This window comes from Pollachius pollachius (genome assembly GCF_949987615.1).
Source record: "Pollachius pollachius genome assembly, chromosome: 9".
NCBI classification, from domain to species: Eukaryota; Metazoa; Chordata; class Actinopteri; order Gadiformes; family Gadidae; genus Pollachius; species Pollachius pollachius.
This window is the reverse complement of record NC_136942.1, coordinates 6,771,391-6,796,920: the sequence shown is the minus strand read 5'-3', so window position 1 is coordinate 6,796,920 and position 25,530 is coordinate 6,771,391. Positions and strand designations below refer to the sequence as shown.

Genomic DNA, 25,530 nt, shown 5'->3' with positions numbered 1-25,530 from the left:
GGGTATATTGCTTTTGTCTTCCCCCACTTACCTGGGAAAATCGCGGTAACTTCCTGAGAAAACACTGTATCACACTCATAATAATTTCTACCCCTTTTCAGGTACGTTGTTAATGTATAAGCCTTGTAGGCTTGACTGTGGTGAGTTGGTGTCATGTTAAGAGCGTCGAGAGTGTTTAGGGGATAGTTTGAATGTTGCATTTGTGAAGTGTAGTTGCGTGCGTGTGCGTGTGCCTGGTGTTTGTGTGTGTGTGTGTGTGTGTGTGTGTGTTTGTGTGTGTGTGTGTGTGTGTGTGTGTGTGTGTGTGTGTGTGTGTGTGTGTGTGTGTGTGTGTGTGTGTGTGTGTGTGTGTGTGTGTGTGTGTGTGTGTGAGCAAAGACCCGCTCGTAAGCTTGAGCTAACTGTGAAGTCGCATACATTTTGTAATATACTTTGCATTTTCACTTTATATCTCGATTTCTGTATTGTTTTTATGCACGTTTACTTTGAAGGATTTGAGAGTTTGCCAGTTACTTTGCTTAGGCCTGTGTATTTGTAAAATGTTATGTTTTTGAAAGAGATAAAAAATAAAGTTACTATTTAGGAAACACCGTATCACACTGACACTTGTGAATATGTAGCACTGAAAAGGTGCAAGGAATTTTATTTTTGAAAGTAACTGGAGGAACAGGAACAGGGAAGCCGACAAGCAGCAGACGAGAGTCGTTCCTCATGTCGGGCTGAGGTTCTGATCTGAATTTAGTAGTGAGAAGCCCTAGAAGAAATGTTGTGTACTTGGTGCTAGGAAATAAACTTCAAGAGTTTAATATACAACGAAACTCTGTGTCAGGTGGAGTTGGATGCCTCCACAGAATTTACTTTTACAATAATAATAATAATAATAAACAAAAGCACTCAAAAAACAAGCAACTTTATCGTTCATCATATCATCCCTAGATCTAAAGATATGTTGGTAAAACTACAGAAATCAAAACCCATATTCTTAACCATATTTATATCGAAAAACTACATTAAGCAGCTTTTCTAAGTCAAGCATAGCCCTTTGTTCCATCTTCATAGACGTCAGCATTCTTGCACTTATTAAAAATTTGCTTGCTCGTAAGAAGTTATTAAAGTGGAAAAAGGACTCAATGGAGAAACGGATTAGCCCGGGCAAATATCTATTATCTCCGGTGGGTAAACGGTAATCCACACATGAAAGTGTTTACTGTTTCGCCTAACCCTGTGTGACAGCCCACATAATGGAATCCCCCTGAGCAGCACTGCCTAAAACGCACATCCCAATGTCATCTTTTGTCAGGGGCCCCTTGCTCTCGCGACTGCTCTCGTTTACACGGCTGCAGTTTCAGGCCAGCCAGCAAGGATTAAGGAAGAAAAGCTGGTATCTGCCACAGCTCAAACAATGCCCATCCTCTTCCTTGTAAGACTTGAGATTCACTTGGCATCCTGCCGCCTCGGGGCCAATGGAAACGCATTGTAAACGTGCCGGGATGAGCAAGCCAATGCCAAAGGGTAAGCGGCAAATAGCATGCTTGCGTGTGTGTGCGTGTGTCTGTGTGTGTATTTGTGTGTGTGTGTGTGCGCACGCGTAGCCACGTGTGCAAATACACACACGTCACACTAGAGGCCTAATGAAGTCATTTAGATTGTGCTGTTTAACACAGTAATGAGGTTGAGAGGCATAATGAAATGAAACAACTTATGTTTGCCCTGCCAGCTCCTGCAAATGGAAAAGGAAATACTTGCAAAATGTGTTTAATCAGTGTGCTCCGGGGCAGCTCGGAGAACGCAAGTCTTTTGATCTCAGAGCAAGCTTGTACCCAGGAATAGGGATCAATTCCGTACCCATGGAAAGTATTCTCAAGTTGGATCGCTCCTCTCTTACAGTCCTCTGCTGGGACCACCAAGCATTAGATGAGTACGAAGCAAACCGAACCCAATCAAACCCACGGCCGGTCAACATTGCCGCCTTTCTCAAAAGAGTTGCTTGACTTAAATGGACTATGTGCAGGATTTGTATGTACAAGTTTTTAACTTGAGACAGACAAGTCCTGCACATAGTCCCTTTTAAGCCAAACCCAATCCATAAACTTTCCAAGCACAGGAGACGTTGCCATAGTGAGCCCATTTCTGAAAGGTTCTTTGGATTGTTGTGACCAAAACTTTATGATGGAGGTGTTTCTCCATCATTTTTCTATGCCTCCTTTTTCTCAAATTTATTTTAAAAAAATCGAGAAAATTAGGTATAGAAAAATTATGGGGAGGTGTCTCTCTATCATTTCCTAAACCTCCTTTTTCTGAAATTATTATTCTCTCCATCATCATAATTATTCTATACCTGCTTTTTCCAAAAGATATATTCTCGATAATTTTTCTATACCTCCTTTTCCCCACCAAAATAGTCTCTTCAATAATCACTTTCAATACCTCCTTATTCTCATGCCTTTCATTCCCACCTCACGCTTTGTTGCAAGGGGAACTGTACTGGTGCTCCTTGAGTCCAGGAAGAGAAGGACATAGGAACACTTTCCGACCAGACCATATCAACAGAGCCCAGAACAAACATCTCATCCCAATCCCTCGGCAGCTGTTCCAAAGCCGGAGGGGGTTTGTCTTGGAAGAGAGAAACAACAATCCTTTTGTGAGCAGAGACAGACCTAAATGCTGCTGTCTTTTGGAGTCCCTGAAGGAATGTGGCAGCGCCAAGGTCCAGTCTAGAGATACGCTTGCAGTAGGACATCCCTTCTCTCATCACACAACATTAAGCTGCCAACAAAAACCCTACCAGACCGCAGTGCCACCAGCTAGCCAAGAAGACCAGGATATACTGGTAGTGGTTCGGATGCTTCAGTCTCAGCTGAAAGGCTCTGAACTCAAGCCCCCAATGTCTGCATACCTGTAAGCATCTATGAGTAGGATGCATCATCCCCACTTGCTTCTTAGTCGCATGCATCTAAAAATCCTGTAAGTTGCATTGGCCAAAGTGACTGCTAATGCAAAGCTACCATTCTAGACAGTCAGTAGCACTAGGACCATGATGACTGCCAGGATGAGTTTCATCCGTCCACATCGAAGAGGTCTGTGGTATGCACTGGGAACACTGAACCTGAGGGTGTGTGTTTGTGAATGCTTGTGTGTGTGTGTGTGTGTGTGTGGGGGGGGGGGGGGGGGGGGGGGAACATACATGTATTTTCATGGAAATTACAACTTCCAGCAGTTGTTCAATCTTTCTAAGTCCATTAAAATAGTCCTAAATATACATGAATATACTGAAGGGTATAAGGTAAGTCTACACATGCCTTTCCTTTCCATATATAAGGTCATCCTAGACACTTTCATCTTCATTTTAATATTCCACACATGATGCTATTCTGCACAATCCATAGATAATTCCCCTCAAACATAATCAATATGTGGACATTTTAATTCAAGTGAGTTGATGGAATGTCTTAGCACCTGTCTTAGCACCTAAATACCCCTTCTGTACAGGAAATCGACTGTCCTCGCACACTCGGCTTGGAGATCGGACCTGACAACTAGACAAAACACTTACCAACATTTTCACTGGCAAAAAGTTGAGATGATAACACACGTTTAAAAATGTACTTATTGGTTGGTGGGGGAGGGGTCGTCCAGATACCCTCAAGATATCTACACTACCTTGCTGTTGGATTGCATCCTGCTCTGTTGGTTCAACTTCTGGTAAAAGGCTGGGGCCACCACTTTCCCACTCCTTCTGAAGTCCCCGCATACCACCATAATTGACATTCGCGTGAACTCACAAGACTTCTGTCATCACGTAAACTGGGGCCCATAATGTTGATGGTTCTACTTTATTTTTCTTTGTGTCATTTTGGAATGTGCACGTTTACACAAAAAGTTTGAAGGAGCTGTAGCAAAGTGTTGCTATTTATTCCCAGTTAATGTAGTGTTTCTGTATTATACCATTGTGCCAATAATTAGTTTGAAGATTAAACTGTCAATTTGCGCATAATTCATGAATCCCAATGAGCTCAGAAACTAAATCTGCTAAGAAGACACTCAAGACTGAATACGAATTACATGCTAGCTATATGCTAATGACCCATTTTTTCTTATTAAAACACGTTTTATTTTATTAAAACACAGTTTTCGCATTACGGTTGATACGAGTCGCCGTTGAGTCCAGCAACGTTAGAATTCCAAGGAGGGTTCCGAGCGGCGACGAGTCTAAACAAACATTCCAGAACAATCAGCGCCAGACAAAAGCCAGGGGATGAACTCTAAAGGGCCCTATCATTTCCACTCTGTAATAAAGATGCTTTCATCAGCCAAATTATTCATCCCTGGCCTTGCACCCGATTTAAATCAGATGGAGGAAAAATTCCATGTCCCACCTTAGCAAGCATCTTCTCGTTTACGGGCTCAAACATTTCCGCAGTGTTCCAGAAGACATTTGGCATGAGCGCTCACACGAAATGACAACATTGCAAAATAAAGGATGAACTCTTTATCCTATATGTACATGTATCCTATATCGTATATAAATATATATATAGATTATATATATACACACACAGACACACATATGCAAACACAGGCCCTGTATTTTCAGACAATTGGACGAACATTTTTCAAACATATTTTTGCTTTGACAATTTGCGGTAGAGGCATTTAAGATGATATCATTGAGATGATCTCAATACCTTTTGAAGCACCACCCAGTAGAGATAATTCTGATAGTTTGAACCTTTTGTACAGTCCCGTGGGTCCCTTCTTATCTGACATGAAATGCTAAGCCTTGTTGATCCTGTGTGTGTTAGTTTCTGTGTGTGTGTGTGTGTGTGTGTGTGTGTGTGTGTGTGCGTGCGCGCGCGTGTGTGTGTGTGTGTGTGTGTGTGTGTGTGTGTGTGTGTGTGTGTGTGTGCGTGTGTGTGTGTATTAAACTGCTGTGTGTGTGTGTGTGTGTGTGTGTGTGTGTGCGTGTCCGTGTGTGTGTGAGTGTGTGTGTGTGTGCGTGTGTGTAGTTCCTTGCAGGGTATAGCATCTTTGTCCGCAGAGGGCCCCCTGAAGAGGGTAAAACATGAGAGGGGTGTAAAGATGGGGCAGAGAGCTTGTACAACAACAAAGTGATTTGTTTTGGCTATGGCTAAAAGATTATTCACTGAAGCATCACCTGGGCTTACTGTGTGGGCCCTGGTGCTTCTGTAAGAGCCCCCCTTAGTGTAATGGAGTCCACTGATGGAGGGGGGGGGGGGGGGGTGAGAGAGCACAATATCATCTAAACTGTAGAACAAATCTTCTGTTTTATTTCATTGCGGCATTGGAGGCCGTGTGTCATGTAGCATGGCTTCAAATCAATAAATATGCTTGGTACTGAATAAATACACCTATGAGTGTGAATTACCTGTAAAACAGGCCTGATGTCTGTTAGAACTCTTCATCTCTGTCTTTTCTTTTGAGACGTACATGGAGTCTCTTTGCAGCCAGGAATCTCCTTATTGTCAAGCACAATCTATTTCTTTTATTTGGCTTGTGGCGGAACAAAGCACAAGTCACACAAAACACCTGTAATGCTTCATTCTCACCGTGCACTTTGCACGAACTGGCAGAGCTAAGTCTACATAAAGCAGGGGGATCACAGTGTCGTAGACAGAGGGAGCACAGAAGCGTTTAACTCAAGGCAAACGATCCGACTTCACTCTAAGCAGTCACACTAAGCACAGAGGCGATAGATAACGTTGTATACCAGGGATGATTGTGTTACTCAGGAAACAACGTGCTGCCAACTCAGTCCTACGCACCGTTTAATTTGAGTGAAAGCATCTCCTTATGGCGAGTGACAGACAGCCTTCTCCTCAAAAAGGAGCAGGAATGAAGCCATACCTTGTGCCAATAAATGTGTCACGGGCAGCTCGGCTGTGCTCCGTCCTAGTCTTCCTCCCCCATACGGAGTGTGAAAACAAAATGTGAAAAATAAATATCATTTTGATCACCCTGGTGTAATAGTACCTTGTGAGTCCCCCCCTTAGTGTGTTGATGTGGATATATTTTATATTATAAACTAAGCAATTCATTATTGTTCTTTGATATCAGATTTGGGTCTGGATTGGCCACATGGTTTACTCTATTCATAATTCAAGATTAATACTGGATGTATCCAAGAAGCCACCAGTATCTCTGTGCTGTTAACTCACACTCAAACTGACAGCACTGAGCCTGTTCGCCCATTCCTTCATTCCGGCCGTGCATAAATGCGTGACGTGCATAGCGAATATCGTTTCGAGTCACTACACTACAAAAGTAGCGCTGAGGGTCAAAGTGACTGCAGATCATACTTATGAATGTGTGTGAACTGGAGTGCCATCCATTGTACAACACTACAAATCCGCGTTCTACTGGGGGACTGCAGGGAGGTGATGGGCTGTCACGCTCATTGTGTTGCGGTGCTCCTGTCTTTGTCTGGAGGGCCCAAGGGCCACTAGCCGCGGGCGGCAGACCAGCACAGGACAACAGCAGACCCTCTCAACAGCAGCCATGCTGACAGGGAGTGAGCCTGTGTCCGTTTGCCTGCCTGTCAGTCCGTCCGTCCGTCGATCCGTCTGGCCGTCTGTCTGTCTGTCTTTCTGTGCATATGGCGTTGGCTGTCTAATGATACAAGATATACATGCATGCACTGCACACACAAACACACACAGCCGTGCGTGCGCACACACACACACACACACGCGCGCACGCACGCACGCACGCACACACACACACACACACACACACACACACACACACACACACACACACACACACACACACACACACACACACACACACACACACACACACACACACACACACACACATGAGCCCAGACAGGAATACTCTGACTGAGACAGAATCAGCATTCACTGCAAAACCCAGAGTATGCCACTTAAAACTTTCTAAGATTCTTTTTATAAGAAGGGCGAGACAAGACGGGGAATAATGTGTGTGTGTGTGTGTGTGTGTGTGTGTGTGTGTGTGCGTGCATGTGTGTGTGTGTGTGTGTGTTTGTGTCTCTTCGTGTGTGTGATGTGTGCATGTGTGTGTGTGCGTAACCACTCCGATTGCCTTTCCCATAATTATTTACATTTTTTATGAGTTAATGTCCACGGAGTGGAAGAGGTTTAAGAAAACCATCTATAAATGTTGAATGTATCTACTATAGCCAAGATGTATTATAGAAGTGACTGAAGGAAGCAGAACCTACCATGTAGTCGGAAAAAGTTGTAAGAGCTTTCAGAGGGTTGACGGATGAGATATTTAGGGCAACAGGGACCTCTTCAGGTCTTAGGGAGTAAGAACTTTATTTTGTTGGCTGGCTGCAGAAAATCTTGTCACTACATGAGTATAAAAAAGTAGGGATAGCAGTAGGCCTTATTATGGTTATCAATACCGCAATGCAGTGGAGGAGAATACTGGAGATTTTCTTCCTTTGTGATTTTATGCTAAGTGAAGGACTGTCAGGAAGCAATCTCGGAAAACATTTTTGGGGTTATTTTTTATTCTTCTTCTATCCATCTTTATTTACATCTATATTTGTTTCTCTCCTTATTTCTTATTATATCCATCTTTATCGAATTGTTATTCTATCACTTTTTTCTCGATGTTCTCCATCTCTTGTTCTGCCATCTCTTTTCTCGTCACCTCGATAGCCTCATCTCCACACCATTTTTCTCTCACTCCTTTGTCTAGCTTATTTCGTTCTCGATCTTTTTCTATCACTATTTTATATTGATTTTGTCATTCTTATTAACCTTTTTCACACTACTTTTTTCTCGCTGTGTTCAACCTTTTCCCTCGATCATTTTTCCCGATTGAAAATATAATATTGTTATACTCTACCCCCATCTAGTGGTCTTCATTCAGAGATACAACATAATAACCTCGACGAGTCGCCCAAACTTGACCTAGAGACCCATTTTGGGCGGTTATAATGTTTGGTATTTACTTCAATTATGAGGATGTTTTCCTACAGGAATCTAGTAATCTAATAAACATAGGCATACATATTTGACCTATATTGAATTTGCAACACATTGTTATTTTGTGGTCATGGCAAAGTTAGCCGTTCCTGCTGAATGCATTTATTTAAAGTAGTACAAACAGTGGAAATCTCAAGCCTTTTGTAGTCTTATCCTGAATAAGTCTGGAGAATCTATCAATCCTCCAACTTTTTGTCCAACACTATGTTTTTGTTGACGCTAGGGTTCACTATTTACTCCGTTCAATAATAAGTACCAATGTAATTGTACACCACACACACACCCACACGCACACACACACGCACACGCATACGCACAAGCACACACAGCAAATAATGTTTGATCTCAAATTAATGTTGCAAATTCATTTATGGACAATGACCAATCAATGATATCATTGATGTCTCATCTCTAACGAACGTCTTGTAATTTCGTATTTGAATCTGGTTCTTCTTGACACACACATGCAAGCGTTGCTCTTATTGTTCTGAAGCACATTGTACAACAAGTTCTCATGGAACACGTTTTGGAACAAGCCATAGCACTGGTGGTGAATGTGTTGAAATCAAGTGAAGAGCGGTTGTTGTCCATGTAGGGCTGCACTCATAGTACACATCAGTCCTTGGCGTGTACTGTGTGGGCTTCTGTTCATCTTGCTGATGTCTATCTTTCGCTCACAGTGAGAAGCTTCCAGGAGAAAACCTCCTTCCAGCCATCTTCCCAACAAAGTTTAGCGGAAAGCTCCCTGCGGTGAGGCCTTGGTGAAATCACCAGAGTACCAAGTCAGGCGTGTGACGTCACGGAACATACACAGCAAGATCCACGTCGCCCATCAAGCTATGTAGCTTATGTGAGCATGGGAACTTAAAATGATAATAAAAACACGATTACTTGTTTTTCAATGATGGATAAACCGAACACGAAATGCGAGGAGGGGTAATTTGGACGTTGGTAAAGTGGAAGCATATGTAGACCTACCAACCAATCAGGGTCTGGATAGTGCATGCGGCCGTGCCAACGGTGACCGGCTGGCACACTTTATTAACTTGATTGACCCTGCGATGAGACAGGAGGGACACTGATGAGTTGCTAAGCAACGTATTGTGATAGGTGCTATGACGTCTCCGTCCCTCCGTCCTGCGCTGTTTCAGCCCAACCAAAAAGTATGATTTATTTTTATTTTTATATTGATTAGATATTAGTTTCGCTTTGTTTTGTTATGGAGTTCAGGGCAAGCTACCATTCAAATGAGTTGCAGGTCATATTCCCATAAATTGTGATATAAAGATGATGTTGCTCAGGAGAGGTTAAACATTTGTTAAACATTGGATAAGTGTTTAAGCTCTGCTAATGCACACTAATCTGATCTTGAGGATAGTTGGATAAACAACTGGTCTTCTGATCCAGCTGTTGTCAGACATCTGGGTGGACCATAGTCTGATGTCACTAAAGGTTCCATTTTGCAAACTGTTTTGACTGACGTTCGGGAGGTAAAAATTGGGGCCTTTTAAACCATGTGATGATTTGGTATAATTCGGGCAATTCTGGCAAAAGACAACATCTTCATATAAATATAACAACCCGGACATGTTTCTACGGTGCAGAAAAAAACACATGTAGGCCTATGTCAAAGCCAACATTTTATTATTTCTTATTTTTTACAGTGTTAGCATAGTAGCAAGACATACGATATCCATAACGATTAGTAACCATAGCACCAAAATCAATCATCCATTTCTTTAACGCAGGCTACAAACATAGTGTAGCTACATATGATATTTATATATATATATATAGAATATTTAAAACATCTTTGGATTATACATGGCAAACAAAAAGATCAATGCCCATTTGATATTCAGCACGCCGTTTACACTTCAAGTTTAAAAATACACAAAATCATAAGTTACACATCTTAATGGTTATTTAAAAAAAAAACACATACACACACACACACAAAACAAACATGATTACTTTTCTACACAATTTATGGCACATAGTGCATCAAGTATTTTTATAATTTCTGATACAGACCTTATAGCACAGTTGACCTTCATGAAAACTCAGACAGTCAAAGGATTCTAGCTGCTCACCGACTTGTATGAGTTCTTTCCGCCATAATTTAATGTCTAAACAAGCTGAATTCTCAGGCAAAAAAAAGTTATGATCTAATAAACTTTGGTTAAAGCATCGTATTAGAGTATCAGCGCGTAATTTTCTGTTTGTAGTAGTGGTAGTAGGCGGGTAGGGGAATTTTCTTCCTGTTGTCAGCTACTAAAAAACAGGGATTTCTCTAAAGCGATGGGGTACCTGACATTATCTGGCAACCTTTCACCCATCAACCATTGAAATGCCAGCACCTTCCCTATCCCCATTATAAGTAGTTCCAGTAGTTATAATGCACTGTCCAATATATCGTCGTTTACTGTTAGTGGTTACACACTACAAAAATAATACCTTTTCAGCGACACAAATAATAATAAAAGAAATAATGGAAAAAAGATAGCAATGTCTTTTTCTCCCTTTTTTTTGTAATCACTGTCACTTAAAATATACATAATATCTACAATTTATTACAGAATAAATACGTTGAAACGCGAATGCTGTACAGTACATTTCAGTAGTGTGGATAATCAAGACAGAGGTAGGGGTTGCTGTTACCAAGGCCCAAGTTGATGTGGAGAGGGAGAGAGAGAGAGGGAGAGGAAGAGAGAGAGAGAGAGGGGGAGAGGGAGAGGGAGAGGGGGAGAGAGAGAGAGAGAAGTGAGAGGGGTAAGAGCAAAATAGAGATGACCCTGTTTACTTCTTGGACGGTAATGACGACGTGACCTTTTAACACTATTGGATTTTCAAATTAAAACAACTTAATGAAAAAATAAAACAAATACTTAAAGTAACCTGTAATCAACAAATTATGATTTTCAAAGCAGGACATGGGAGGTCTGGAAAATGCTCACCAAAATGCTGGGCTGATCATTTTCTTTCACATACATGAGAACTATTTTGAGCTATTTTGGACTACACATGTAACAACCAACCGTTTGTCCTTGAGATCTATAACTCATTTCATGATTCAAGTCTTTACATGAGACGCGTCACGATTTACAGTGTCGGCTACTCAAATCCCTCGCGGTAATGTCGTCATGTGCCGTTTCACATACCGGCTGATCATGAGACATACAAGGCACCAATACAGAGCCTTCTAAAAACACCCATCTCTTTCAGACTTACCTCGTTTAGCGGTGCCCATCCCTATTGTTAATTATTTCACAGGAATATGCAAATGTTTTGTTTTTTCCCAAGATGCACGGATTACAATTGTAAGTAAACAGTGTTGTACTATGGATGTTAACACGGAAACATGATAATCAAAGTACGTACCCATGATTCATTCTGGCAGCGCTGCTGTTAGTCATTACAACACGGTCACAGTGTGTACCGCAGAGTTGTATCTGCGCCATGCAGCACCATGCAGACTTGACAAATGCACGGCGTAGAACTGTAAATACTGGGTGGTGGAGAACTTTGATGGTGCAACACAACAACCGCAATAACATTAATGGCAGTAACAAAAATAATTGGCCCCTAGAATCCATTAAATGGAAATTCTGTGACCTCGTGAGTAGATTGTCCCTTATTTATGTAGCGTGTGTACCGCTCGTCGTCCCATCTGCCTGTAACATGAAGTCCCTTACGTGCAAAGCCGTAGATACAATAACATAGTATAAAAGTATGCACTGGCAGCACGCCAGAGCCGAGATAGCACTGTAAAGTGGTCTTCAGTACACCGGAAACAAAGACATGAAATAGTAGCTGCCGTTTTGGAAGGTGATGATTGGACGAGTGATGTAAGGTGAGGCGTTGACAGAACCTCCCCCCCCCCTTACCACCATCGTGTCACTGCAGCGACTGGGGTCAGGCGCTGAGGAGTGGCGGTCCCAGCATACTATTCACTGGACTTGGACGAGCAGGCCATTGTGTTCCTGCGGCATGCACTTCCCACAGAACCCGCCACAGCGGCCATAGATTCTTCTGCCGTCCTACGTTTGGTTGGGGAAGGAGGAGACGAAGAGGGGAAAAAGGAAGTGGGCGAGGTGGAACTTTCAATGGAGCGTAACAAAATGTATGTCAGAGGGGAGAATTCCTTTCGCATAAACTATTCGGAAAATCCATCTTCAAGAATTTGATGAAGTATTTTGAGAATGTTGAAGAATTTTGAATGACATACAGTGCTGCTTGTTTCATTCACATCCATCTAATACTCTGGTTCCCTAGTGTTTTGGTACTTTTGGCCCAGAACACACCAATTCCTTTGGTTCTCATTACCATGTCGGAAAAGGTGATAGTGAAAATGCCTCTATACATAGTAAATCTATACAGTGTTCACCCTTTACGATTCCAAGGTAGTCATGCATAACAAAATAGATAAGACATAAAAGCATGCTTATGGATGAAAAATGTTGGATGAACCCGTACCTCTGATCTGTGGACTTTGACGGAGACGTAGTTACCCTGAGAGGTCCACTTTGTGGCCTCTGCCACTGCCAGACCGGTCCCTGTCAGGTTAATGCTGAACTGGCCCTAGGAACACATTCACAACACATAGTGTTACAACTGACCGCGGGCCCTGTCAGGTTAATACTGAACTGGAGCACATACACAACACACAATTAACATCCACAAATCTACTGTTGGCTACTATCTAGCTGTTTTCCATTTTACCGGTACTGGGTGGTTTTAGGAGTTTGTCATTCAACAAGAGATATACATTTTGTGTTATTTCTAAATGAACATAAAGTAGGGATTGTCTTTAACATCGGAGCAGGATAACACACAGCAGCATCAGAACCAGTACCTTAGCATACAGTGCACACTATAGCAACAACACTTGAGCAGCAGGTTTAAAACACACTATTAATGAAACACTATTTCATTATCTATCTATCCATCCATCCGGCCGTCCGTCCGTCCATCCGTCCATCCGTGCGTGCGTCCGTCCATTCGTCCAGCCATCTATCTATCATAGCAACAACACTTGAGCAGCAGGTTTAAGCTCACGTACCTGCGGACACTTGGCTGCGCTGTAGCAGTCCCCTGCTGAAGCGAAGGGCACTGGGCGACCCAAGGGGGTGTGGGAGAACTGGAGGTCGGTGGCTGGCGGACACACAGAACAACGTAACTACAACCTGGTATCGTCAACACAGATATCAGGTTCAAATCAAGCTGTATATTTCTTGCAATTTCAGGGTTGAGGCTGCCTGACATCGCCTGACCCATTCACAAATCAAGTATTAGTCGAGAACCTCTTTGATAATTTTCTATTATCGACTGGTGCCGACCAAAATGCCTCTTGAGACAATCGGATGGACCTTCAACAAATCAGAGCCACTAAACGTGTCGAACATAAGCGGTAGCCATCGTGGTTGTTCATGCCAGAACAAGTAACACATGAGCCCTGAGATACTTTTTGTTTCCAGGCTAGGGCTCTTGAGGTTCTTGCTGAATATTCCTGTCTACGTTTCAAAATTTCTTCAGAGTACCTGGAATATGAATTTTTCTCAGCCTCACTTGGCATAGAAGTGTCCGCTAAATCAATAAAAATGAGACTAAATGTTTAACTAAGGTTGAAGAGGTTTCCAATCATTATCCCATAACAATCAGAAATAAAAGACAGCAGGACGAGTGGTTATTGTTAACTTTTTACATAATCGAAATACATACTTGCATTCCGGCATTGAAGATCGCACTGTACATATACCTCATAAAATATGTTTTCTTCACGTTTGATGTGCTTCTATACGTTGGCGTGTACATTAAACACAAACACATTGTTCAGTTACTTCCACACTATATCACTGAGTCAACCGAAATGACCCCTGACCCTTTGTACACTTTCTGGGGCGGGGGTGTGTGTGTGTGTGTGTGTGTGTGGGGGGGGGGGGGGGTTCCAATTTTCGTCACGCATGGCAAGCATGACCGGGAGGGGAGGGGTTGAGGGTGGTGGCGGACCACCCCCAACCGCATATTCTCCCCCTTCATCTTGAAGTCATTATTGACATTCTCTCGTTCATTTTGTTTTTCCGTTCTCCTCTTCCTACTCCCTTCTCCTCTCCCTCATCCTCCTCCTCCTCATACGCTGTTCATCCTCCTCCTCCTCCTCCTTCAACTAATCTCTCGTCAAGACACTTAACGATGAGAGATGGAGGGGGGAGGTGTGGGGGAGATAAGTGGAGATATGTGCAAACGCACACACACACACACACACACACACACACACACACACACAAACATGCATACCTAAATATGTACACATGCAGAAACACCAACGCAGGCATAGTCACACATACACACACACATACATGTACATACATGCACACACACGTATACATACATTTACACACACACACACACACACACACACACGTGTATATAGTCACACAAACACACACACAAACACACTACATGAAAGCTGGCTCTAACTGTTATATTAGGGGCTCACATTTCCTCGCCTGGTGAAATGATAGAGAAGAAAAAAGCTGATTCCACAGGAGAGAGAGAGAGAGAGAGAGAGAGAGAGAGAGAGAGAGAGAGAGAGAGAGGTGTGTGTGAAACAAAACAGGCCCGTCAAAAATGGCGGTAAGCCAGGGGGCGGCGCTGGGTTTGAGGTGATGGTTAAAACGACAGCCAACCTGCGGTCTTGTAAAACAATAACAAGGGCAACATGCCGGGGCCAAATCGGCCAATCGCGGGGCTGATCACTCACTCATGATCCTCAGCGAGTCCAGGTCCAGGCGCACCTTTCGGAACAGCGTGTAGCCGGCCGTGGTGTAGTCATGACGACACTCGCAGTCCTGCCGCCGGCTGCCGTTGTACGGACACTGGAAGGGGTTCAGCAGCCTGCCGGCCAATCAGACGAGGCCAGGGGGAGGAGAGGCACGTTGTGAGTTCTAATCTGTGTCAGCTGTCAAAAATTGTAATCCACTTTTTAGTTTAGCACTCCTTGTTCGACCCTGTAACTCTTCGAGTCTGAATTGATCGTTTTATTGGTTCATTTCATGTTGTGTTTATCCCCTTGTTAACCGCTTTGCTTTGCTGTTTAGTGTTGAAAGGGCACTATCAATAAAGTTTGAGCTGATGCATTTATATAGCATCCTTCAAACACAAAGGAAACAATAAACAATCAAAAGCGATCGCTCGCAGCAGAAGACACGTCGTAAACATGCCATCATCGTTAACATGCCATCATCGTTAACATGCCCTCGGGGAGTCTTCTGCACAACCGAACGCTGATCTCTCACCTGTGTCCGTACACCTCAGAGTAGTTGTCCGTCTGCCCGCTGCGCAGCGTCACGTACTCCTTGGGGAAGTTGCTCTGCATCTCCGCACAATAAATCTACAAACACCCAGCGACCAACAGAGGGAGGAAGGGTGGGATGGAGGGAAATAAAGAGGGAGGAAACACCAATTTGTTATATACCTCGGCGAGATTGTCCCTGAGCCGGAGTGACGACATGTCAGGAAAGCCACGCCCCCAACCATCTGATGAAGGATCCCACCCACCTGTAGGATCCGGGGTCCGACCCGGAGGTAGAACTCCCCGTCTATTCTCACACCCTGCTGCACCTGCACCTCCCGGCAGGAGGTGAACTGCTGGCCTGGAGTCGGGGAGATCAAGATGGAGGAATGTGTTGAGGAGATGGAAAAGGTGTGAGTGACACGGAATACATCTGCCTCGGGGGGTGGAGAGGATATGAAATGGGTGAAAAGGCGGCCGGGGCGGTGAGTGCTCGGTCATAAGGAACCCCACACTGTGTCGACCCCCCTCCCCACCCCCCACTCCGGCGGCAGATTAGCTGATTAGCATTAATAGGTGACCGCCGTGCGAGACGCCACCCGAGCGTATCATTTTAATTTCCCCCGGAGCCGGAGTTGGCAGGCGAGCGGCGTAGCCACCCAGCGCGCGGCGCAACTTTTCAACGCCGGCGTCTGAAATGTTGCGCATGAATCCGCCGCAACGCTTTCGGGCACCCGGGGGGGGGCCCTAGCACGTGGCATGCATCGCATGCGTCGCGATACGTAGGAAAAATAACTTTCACCGGTCCAAAGGAAGGATTTTGTTGGAACCCCCGCATAAGTTTATGTGTGTGTTATTTTATAAACATAATCAGATATGGAGTTGGCTTCTATATACAGCATGGCCGATTTAATGCTATGATTGTGCGCTAGAACATTCCTGGGTGGCAGCAAGCCATACGTGACTCAATGATCTGAAGGTTGGAGTTTGTACATGTGAAGATGTTGGCAAACAGTTTGGAGAGGGGAGGGGAGGGGAGGAGAGGAGAGGAGAGGAGAGGAGAGGAGAGGAGAGGAGAGGAGAGGAGAGGAGAGGAGACGAGGACAGGACAGGACAGGAGGATAGGAGAAGGGAGGGGGGAGGGAAGGAGAGGAATGGGGAGGAGAAGAGAGGAGAGGAGAGGGTTAGTGACAATAGGAGAGAAGAGGAGTGCAGACAAAAATAAAGGGGAAGGGATGTGAGGCGAGAAGAGGAGAGGAAGGTGGAGGTGAGGGAAGGAGAGGAGATGGGAGGAGAGGAAAAGAGCAGAGAAAATACGAGAAACTAGATGAGGGGAAGAAAGGAGGAGCGAGAAGAGAGGAGGTTAACCTTACATTCTGTCTCTCTGCAGGCCGCGCGGGACTCTGGTCGGTCGGCTGCACAGTGTTTGGACGGCTGGCCTTTGGCTGTGAGACACTCTACCTGGCGCTCCATCGCACCTGCGCCGCATGTCTGGGAGCACTGCTTACACACACACACACACACACACAAAAATAAAATAAAACACACACACACACACAGACACAAACACACGCAAACACAAAAATAACACACACACGCACACACACAAACGCACGCAAACACAAAAATAACACACACAGACACACACACACACACAAACACAAAAATAACACACACACACGCACACACAAATAACACACACACCCACACACACAATCAAACAAGCGGTTACCATCGTGAAAACAGTATGAAAATTAACAATAAATAATCCATACAAATCCTCTAACCTCTAGGACAGGGGTTGGCTGGGGGACTTTTAAGGATTACAGGGGGTACTGGGGACTTGGAACCAGACCAATCTGCCAGCTCATGTTCAATTTTCCCTGGCATATGCGTTCAGACAGATTTCCAGCAGACCTGGCCTGGCTGGGGTCAATCAAAACCGTTTATTGAATATGGGGTTTAATATGATGACTGTTAAGAGCGCACTATGGGCGCACTGTTGAGGCATTCTCCTAAACGATTTAGACGTCTGCCACACTGTTTAACCCGTTTCATTGCGCTCACTGGTTGTAGGTCTATCCTGCTCAATAAATGTAATGTCTATCCAAGCGTGCCTTTTGGTCTGTGAGCGCATTGCCCTGAAAATAAGTTTCCAGACGTTCCAGAAGTTTCCAGTTCGCGTTTGCGAATTAATTTGGTCGATGTCAAACCACGGTGTAATAGGAACCACAAATAGTTTTTTTTAATATCGGTGTTCAACCATTGTGAAATGATCCCACCTTAAGAATGCCCCCTTAATAAGATGAGGGCTCCTGCTCCAGGGTAACAGGGGCCCCTCCTACCTTGGTCCAGGGGCCGACCTTCCAGGAGGCCGTGTGCGGGCAGACCCTGAGCAGGCACTGCTTGGCGTGCAGCGGCTGGGGGGGAAGGCACTGGGGGCTGGGGGAGGCGGGGCCGGCGTACGGGTGAGGACCCGGGGACGACGGGGCCCCGGAGCAGGACACCATGCGGCGCTGGTAGCCCACGCCGCAGCTGACGGAGCACTGGTATGAGCACACAAACACACACACGTTACACCACATGTATACAAGCACACACACACACACACATATATGTTACACCACGTGTATACAAACACACACACACACACACACACACACGTTACACCACATGTATACAAGCACACACACATACACACACACACATTACACCACATGTATACAAGCACACACACATACAAACACACACACACACACATTACACCACATGTATACAAGCACACACACACATATATGTTACACCACATGTATACAAGCACACACACATACAAACACACACACACACACATTACACCACATGTATACAAGCACACACACACACATATATGTTACACCACATGTATACAAGCACACACACATACACACACATATGTTACACCACATGTATACAAGCACACACTCACGTTACACCACATGTATACAAGCACACACACATACAAACACACACACACACACACACATTACACCACATGTATACAAGCAAGCACACACACACACACACGTTACACCACATGCATACAAGCACACACACACAAACACACACACACATACACACATACACACGCACACACACACACACATGTTACACCACATGTATACAAGCACACACACATATGTTACACCACATGTATACAAGCACACACACATGTTACACCACATTTATACAAGCACACACACATATGTTACACCACATGTATACAAGCACACACACATACACACACACAACCACACGTTACACCACATGTTTACAAGCACACACACACACACACTCACACTATCACACGTTACACTATATGTATACAAGCAGTCAGACAAACACACAACACACATGTTACACCACATACACACCAGCAGACACACACATGCATACAAGCAGAAACACACACGACACGTGAATACAGAATCACACACACACACAGACACATACACACGAAAATACACACACACATTTAACCACAGTCATGCATACATTCACGCACAAACACACACGAAAACAAACAAACAAACACACGCAATCACAAAGAAAATAACACACAAATGGAGAAAACACATTCACACATTCTAGTGTACACATTCACACAGTCAACCACAGAAAGCCACACACATGAATGCACACAGACACGCACACACAAATGCACCCACGCATGAACACAAACAGGTACGGCATTAATCTAAAGCATCTCACCCCATACAAAGCCATTGTGTTTGTAAAGAGCTAATACACTAAATCACCACATCTGCTTCCAACTACGCCTGCACTATTTCCCTATAATCCCCATCGACTCCCCATCGCTGTGCTTCATTAAATCATAAACCCGTTCCCTGGACCTCGCCCCGAATGGCATCTCAGTTATTCCGGCTATTACTGCGTCAATTCTATCTATTGAGTTACATCTTTTTGTATGAGGTCATCTGGTTCTATCACCAGGAATCAGCCTTAAATCTACGCTTCGCCAACCCCCAGCTTTGCGTGGAGATACGGGACAACCGGTCGGGCTGTTTGAAGGAAAGCTAGTTGAGTAATGGTGGGTTACCGTCATGATTCCTGCCTATAGCTCATACAGACAGGGGATACCTCTCTGCCCAGGGCAGTTAGGGTGGGGCGTCTTGCTCAGGGACACCTCGACACCCAGCTAGGAAGGGCCGGGGATCGAACCAGCAGGGGGGGGGGGGGGGGGGGGGTTCTCACCTGGGTCCAAGCCCCGGTCATCCAGGTGTGGAGGCAGGGAGCTCCTCTACACACCTGCCGGGAGGGGGGCCGGTCAGGGGAGGAGGCCCCACAGTGGTCCTCATGAACGGGGGTCATCCCGGGACCCACGCAGCCCACCGCCCTGCCCATCGTCCCCGGGGCCCCACAGGTGGCGTTGCACTGTGTGAGAGAGAGACACACCGCCGGTACGGCCATCTTTAGAGAAGCTTTGCATGGTTTTTGAAGTGCTGTATGGACGATTTACATAAGGACAATGTTTTGTATGCCCTAGAGCCCGGGCATACAAATGGGGCGACGTAAACTCGCCCCATAATGTCAGAAAGTATACAATTTATATGCAAAGATATATAAGTAGATATTCAATACATTTCTGACATCACAAATTGCACTTCCACTTTTAAAACTAAAATCTTCTTCAGCTCCCTATTCGTTGGAGCATTCATCAAACTTTAAAAAGAATAGTGAAAAAATTGCTCTCTTGTCGATATAATGATGCAAAGAAAAACACATGCGACTCAAATCTTGACTCTAAACTTAGGGAAATAGGAGGGAAAACGATCAGTTTTCTCACTCGCCCCGATCCAACCCTCCGTACAGCAGAGAAGCACTGAGCTCTGCAAGGTCATGCTCACGACTCCGCTGAGCAGGCCTAAGGTCTGATGCCAGATGATAGGCAGTGGGGGCAGTGTTGTACTTTGAAGCCTGCGCTGGGATGGTTCTCATTCAACTCTCCAGCCCCCCAAAACCCCGCTAACTGTGAGCCACCACAGAGACAGATGTGCCCCTAATAGTCCTGCAGACATGTGGACGTCATGTTTGATGTCATTACTTATGACATGGCTCTGCTTACTCCGAATGACGACAACCAGACACCTGAATAAAACCGATTTTTCCCTTGGTGTGGGAACGTCCGTGAGGTCAGATATTTGGGTGTGAAGGTCCACTTAGCCCTGCTAGCATGCGCTGTGTTCTTCTTTTCCATGCCGGTGACAGCGAAAGAGATCTAGTGGCTAAACTGTAAACTGTTCATCAGGTTCTACAGGACATAAAGGAGTCTAAACGTGCATACTTTCGCACATCACTGGTGGACGCCACACTTATTCCTTACATGGAACTCTTTTTAGCTACTTGAGCTACTAGCACTGAGCAGGACACACACACGCACGCACACGCTCGCACGCACACACACACAGACACACACATACACCACATCACACACCCACACACACAAACACACACATTGCAGATACAGTAGCATATTAACGTGATCCTTCACAAAGAGATGCTTATCAAGAGAAAAACAGAATCATGTGACACAAGAGCATTGTGCCATCTTCACTAAAACAGATATCATCCAACTTGTGGGGAGAGATAGAGAGAGACAGAGAGAGAGCGACATGAAGAGACATGAAGAAAGACAGAGCGAGTGATAAATAGTTAAAGAGTTAAAGAGTAGCGAGTAGGGCTTGGTGATGTAAAATTGTATTATCCCGGGGAAATCTTGGAATAAAAGATACTATTGCGAGCAGTCAAACACTATTATGATGTTATTTAGGGTAATGAAGGTTTGCATTAGGCATCAGAAAATGTTGTTCAATGAAATACATTATAATCTCACGTCACTTCAGTCTAAATAAGTTAAGGTATAGGGGGAAAGCCAGAGGCATAATGGTTAGAGAGGGAGAGAGGGTCATGACACTAGAGAGATAGAGAGCGAGAGAGAGGGAGAGATAGAGAGAGAGAGAGAGAGAGAAAGAGAGAGGGAGAGAGGGAGAGAGAGAGAGAGAGAAAGAGAGAGAGAGAGAGAAAGAGAAAGAGAGCGAGAGAGCGAGAGAGAGAGAGAAAGAGAGAGAGGGGATATCTTACATCTTGCCATTCTCCAGCCAGCCAGGTGTAGCGAGGGCACTCGCTGGTGAGGCAGGCCTGATGGTCAGCGGGCCGGGTGTGGAGGTCGCAGCGCTCTGGGCTCACACGCCCACTGCCCTTCAGTCGGCAGTAGACGTGGCGGCTCTGCAGCCCCGGCCCACAGCTCACAGAACACTGGGACACCAGGACACAAGAGAATAGGGTTTAGTGTCAAGCCGGGAATTAGCTTTTTCTCTTTAACTTGCAGAACACTGCTTACAGACATGTATCACATATGAATATTAATAATACAATCGATATGCATATTAATTATATAAATATCATTCCACAGATGTGTAATTCTTTTGTCTGGTTTAATGCAACCTGTGGTTGTGTGAGTGAGTGAGTGAGTGAGTGAGTGAGTGAGTGAGTGAGTGAGTGAGTGTGTGTGTGTGTGTGTGTGTGTGCATGTATGTGTATGCATGTGTGTGTGTCAGGCTGGTACCTGCAAAGAGGACACACATGCAGTCAGTGTCCCTATATTTCTCCCTCTACTTTGCATCAGTGTGTAAATGATACTGTTGAAGGGGAAGTCACAAGACCCACTTCCACAATGACGCACTATTATCATCCCAGGATATCTGGCGGGTGTTACAGCAACAGCAGTTTACTGTATTTAAAGTTAGCTCACATGAGCCTGACAGGCAATGTATCAGTTCTATGGATCGGACGGCACATGGAAAAGTTTAAAAGTATAGACGGGGTCCCGGAAGAAAAGTCGTCTGGTCTTTTCAGAGGAATTAGGTTGGAGTCAAACCGTAAAATTCCCCGGAAAAGACGTTTGGTCACACTTTCGGTGATGCTGGTGCTAAAGCCGATAGAATAGAAGAAGTTTGAAGCTTCTGGAAGTATCGCACAAGACACTTCACACGCGTATAGCGTTTCACGTCATGAGTGATTTGTACTTTCTCACTCACAAACCCACACACATACAAACACAATCTCCGCCATAGCGCGTTCTTTTGGAGTACTTAAATTAAATTATGTATGAGCCTGGACTGTAATTGACCTTCCACATACACTTCACACACAACTCTTTCACACAACATTTGTACTCATGCAATATTCATCATCAACCCTGCTCCCCTTAATTTGGCTGACCTCTACCCCGGTCACAAGAATATTTAAATACACCCTTACGGCAGTGGTCTTTGCATTTTTTCCCCCTAAAAAACAGCTTCTAAAGAAAGAATTCCGGCCTTTCGGCTCGCAAGGCCCTCTGAACAAAGACACTCTATATCTCCGGTGACATCTCTTTGATGGGCCCCTCTGCATCGCGGTACCTGCATGCAGAGGAAGTCATGCGCGTCAGGACCGGAACCGATTGCAACCGATTTGGCCTTTAATCTAACCTCAAAGAGAGCCGCGATGCTGCCAAGCAGCCGGGGAAGCAGTGCACAAAACCTGGAGTCTCCAGTTTCCACCAAGCGCCAGATGTAGTTGTGGTTCCATATATGTACATGTATAATATATCATTCATTATATGTATCTACATATATATTTATATATAATATATAATTCTATATAATATATCATATAAATATAGGATTTTTACTTATGTTTTGAGTCAATATGTCGTTATTGGCTATCATGGGATACGTTCTTGTAAATGGTCCAGAATGTGGTCGGAGCACTTGGCCAGCTTGGCCTGGAGAACAAAGTACCGCACGCATCATCATCATCATCATCATCATCATCATCATCATCATCATCATCGTCATCATCAGACCTTTTCCAAACGGAAAACCAAGATGTGATTATTTGTAGAAAAGAAAAAGAAAGGAAACCATAATCGTATAAATCCTGCAGACCTTAAAGCTGTGAAACAAGTTCACATTCCCACAGCGGGGAGATAAAGCGTCTCAAGATGAGCGTGTTGACGGGTGACGGGTGACGGATGACAGCCTAGCACCCTGGTGCTGCGGAGGACTAGACTGGGTAGCCCCCGCCCCCCGATTTGAATTCGCCCTGCAGAAGGGTGTGGAGAAGAGCAATACATTTCTTTCTGCTTCCGATACGTTTTTTGCGGGAGCCAATCACCAAGCTGGCTTTTCCCCCTGGCGCGCTATTGGCTGGTTTAACACAATGACGACAGGGAAGCGACAGTAAGCAGCCAATTGCGTACAGAGTCGTTTGACCCAGGCCAGTTGATCACGCCTCTTGTGCTGAAGAAAATGACAGCAGCCTCCCAAGACCAACATGCAATCTACGATTGAGCTTATAGTTGGATCTATGTATAATATGTATTCTATGTGGTAATAGCCAGCTAGCCTGGCTATTGCCAGACCAAGCTCAATCGTAGATTGAGCTTGGTCTGGCAATAGCCAGGCTAGCTGAGGAGAGGACATTGAGTCCCAAGGGTTCTGAAGAAACGCCAGGAAATGTTTACGAGTGTCTCTCTTCTTCATTCCATTAGAGGCTATCCCATCTCCCCGATAGCAGGCCTACTTAAAAGCAACACAACACACACACACACACACACACACAGACACACACACACACACACACACACACACACACACACACACACTTCAAACCCTTCACAGTCAAACACTCACTGACACACAAACATAGACTCACACATGCACACACAGACTCGACTCAAACACACAAACACAGACTCAATCAAACACACAAACACACACACTAGTATAATGCACAGATGAATGTGAGACTGACACAAACACACCCAAACACACTCAAACTTGCACACACTTTTGTTAAACACACACACACACATACGCTCACACACATTTTAGTCAAACACATGCACACACACTTGAGGGTCTCTGAGGGTCTTGTTGTTTCTGAGAGTTGTCCCAGGCGTGGATGTTCAGATATAAAACATGTCTTCTCGCTCTGGTTGAGGATTTCATGGTTGCTGGCGGTATGTGGAAGGAGATGATTGTTTCCAGACTCCGTTTGATAGATAGAGAGAGAGAGAGAGAGAGAGAGAGAGAGACCAAGAAAGAGAGAGAGAGAGACAGAGAGATACAGACAGACAGAGAGACAGAGAGAGAGAGAGTGAGAGTGAGAGACAGAGAGAGACACAGCCAGACAGAGAGACAGAGAGAGAGAGAGTAAGAAAGAGAGAGAGAAAGAGAGAGAGAGACATAGAGAGAGAGAAGTCACATGACTTGGCCAAGGTAATAAATGGGGTATGTTAAAATCATGTCCAGAAATTGCTAACCAAAAAAACAAAACGTCTTAGCCATGGAGGACTTCTGTGACTTCTCTGCGATTAGCGGTCTGATTATGACAGCCAACATCTCTTTCCGACGCGGCACAATCTGAGAGAAAGGTTGTTTTTGGCACTCCCAATACCAGAGATGTGTCTGGAACAAGTGGCAGCCATGTTTCTGAAGCCCAGGTGGAAGAATATTTGTTTCGGCCAATCAGTTTGTTGGATCTGTAAGCGCGCATTTGACAATCAACAGCGAACAGTAAAGCGGCCAGCACACCTTCAACATAAAAATGTGTCTGTAAAGGTTTCCAATCAACACTGAGTGGACGGGCCAATCTCGGAATGTTATTATGGAAATCCCCTTCTAAAAGCTTTGACTAATTGCGCAAATCAGTTTCTGTTTGTTAGAATATTTCTGTAAAGAAACAGGAAGCAAGGCCTAACTCCAACCCCTCAGTTTCTGTTCCGTCTCCCCCCCTGAAGTTCTGCTGCTTTAACATAGGAAGAGTGGTGGATCAGTGATTATGGTGGAATACCATAATCGTGTGGTTCGTAGTTCCTTTAACAGCCTCTAAGTGGTTCACAGTGGACGGATGCAGAAATACCCAACCACCAGTCAACAGGAAAATTTAGATTTTGTTCTTGAATAATTTGTTTCGTTCGGGGAGGGGAGGATCTCAATGTATTTTGTTAGTCCTGTTTGACAGTGTTATCAGTGTTCTAAAAACGTTAGGACTGAATATTAATGAGTTTTGGCCATAGACAGGCGAGGCAGCCATTCAAATCAGGCCCTCAAAGTGCAAACCACAGATTGTTTCAGCTGCTGCTCGCAAAACCTCAAACGATGGCTACCTCCTCAAAATGGTCATGGGTAAACC

At 44.7% G+C, this 25,530-nt stretch overlaps 1 protein-coding gene across 1 annotated transcript in view; it reads right to left on the bottom strand.

Annotated features, from left to right (window-relative positions):
- Positions 1–11,947: 11,947 nt before the first annotated feature.
- The window catches only part of LOC307080909 (A disintegrin and metalloproteinase with thrombospondin motifs 20), a gene marked incomplete at both ends in the record, with an annotated part of 89,405 nt that continues 75,822 nt past the window's right edge, over positions 11,948–25,530 (bottom strand). The window contains 10 exons of the mRNA XM_079743874.1: positions 11,948–12,037; positions 12,474–12,578; positions 13,060–13,151; positions 14,761–14,894; positions 15,296–15,390; positions 15,558–15,652; positions 16,665–16,791; positions 17,637–17,837; positions 19,543–19,722; positions 21,430–21,603. Of these exons, the coding sequence (XP_079600000.1) occupies positions 11,948–12,037; positions 12,474–12,578; positions 13,060–13,151; positions 14,761–14,894; positions 15,296–15,390; positions 15,558–15,652; positions 16,665–16,791; positions 17,637–17,837; positions 19,543–19,722; positions 21,430–21,603 (1,293 nt within the window). The remainder of the gene's footprint in view (positions 12,038–12,473; positions 12,579–13,059; positions 13,152–14,760; positions 14,895–15,295; positions 15,391–15,557; positions 15,653–16,664; positions 16,792–17,636; positions 17,838–19,542; positions 19,723–21,429; positions 21,604–25,530) is intronic.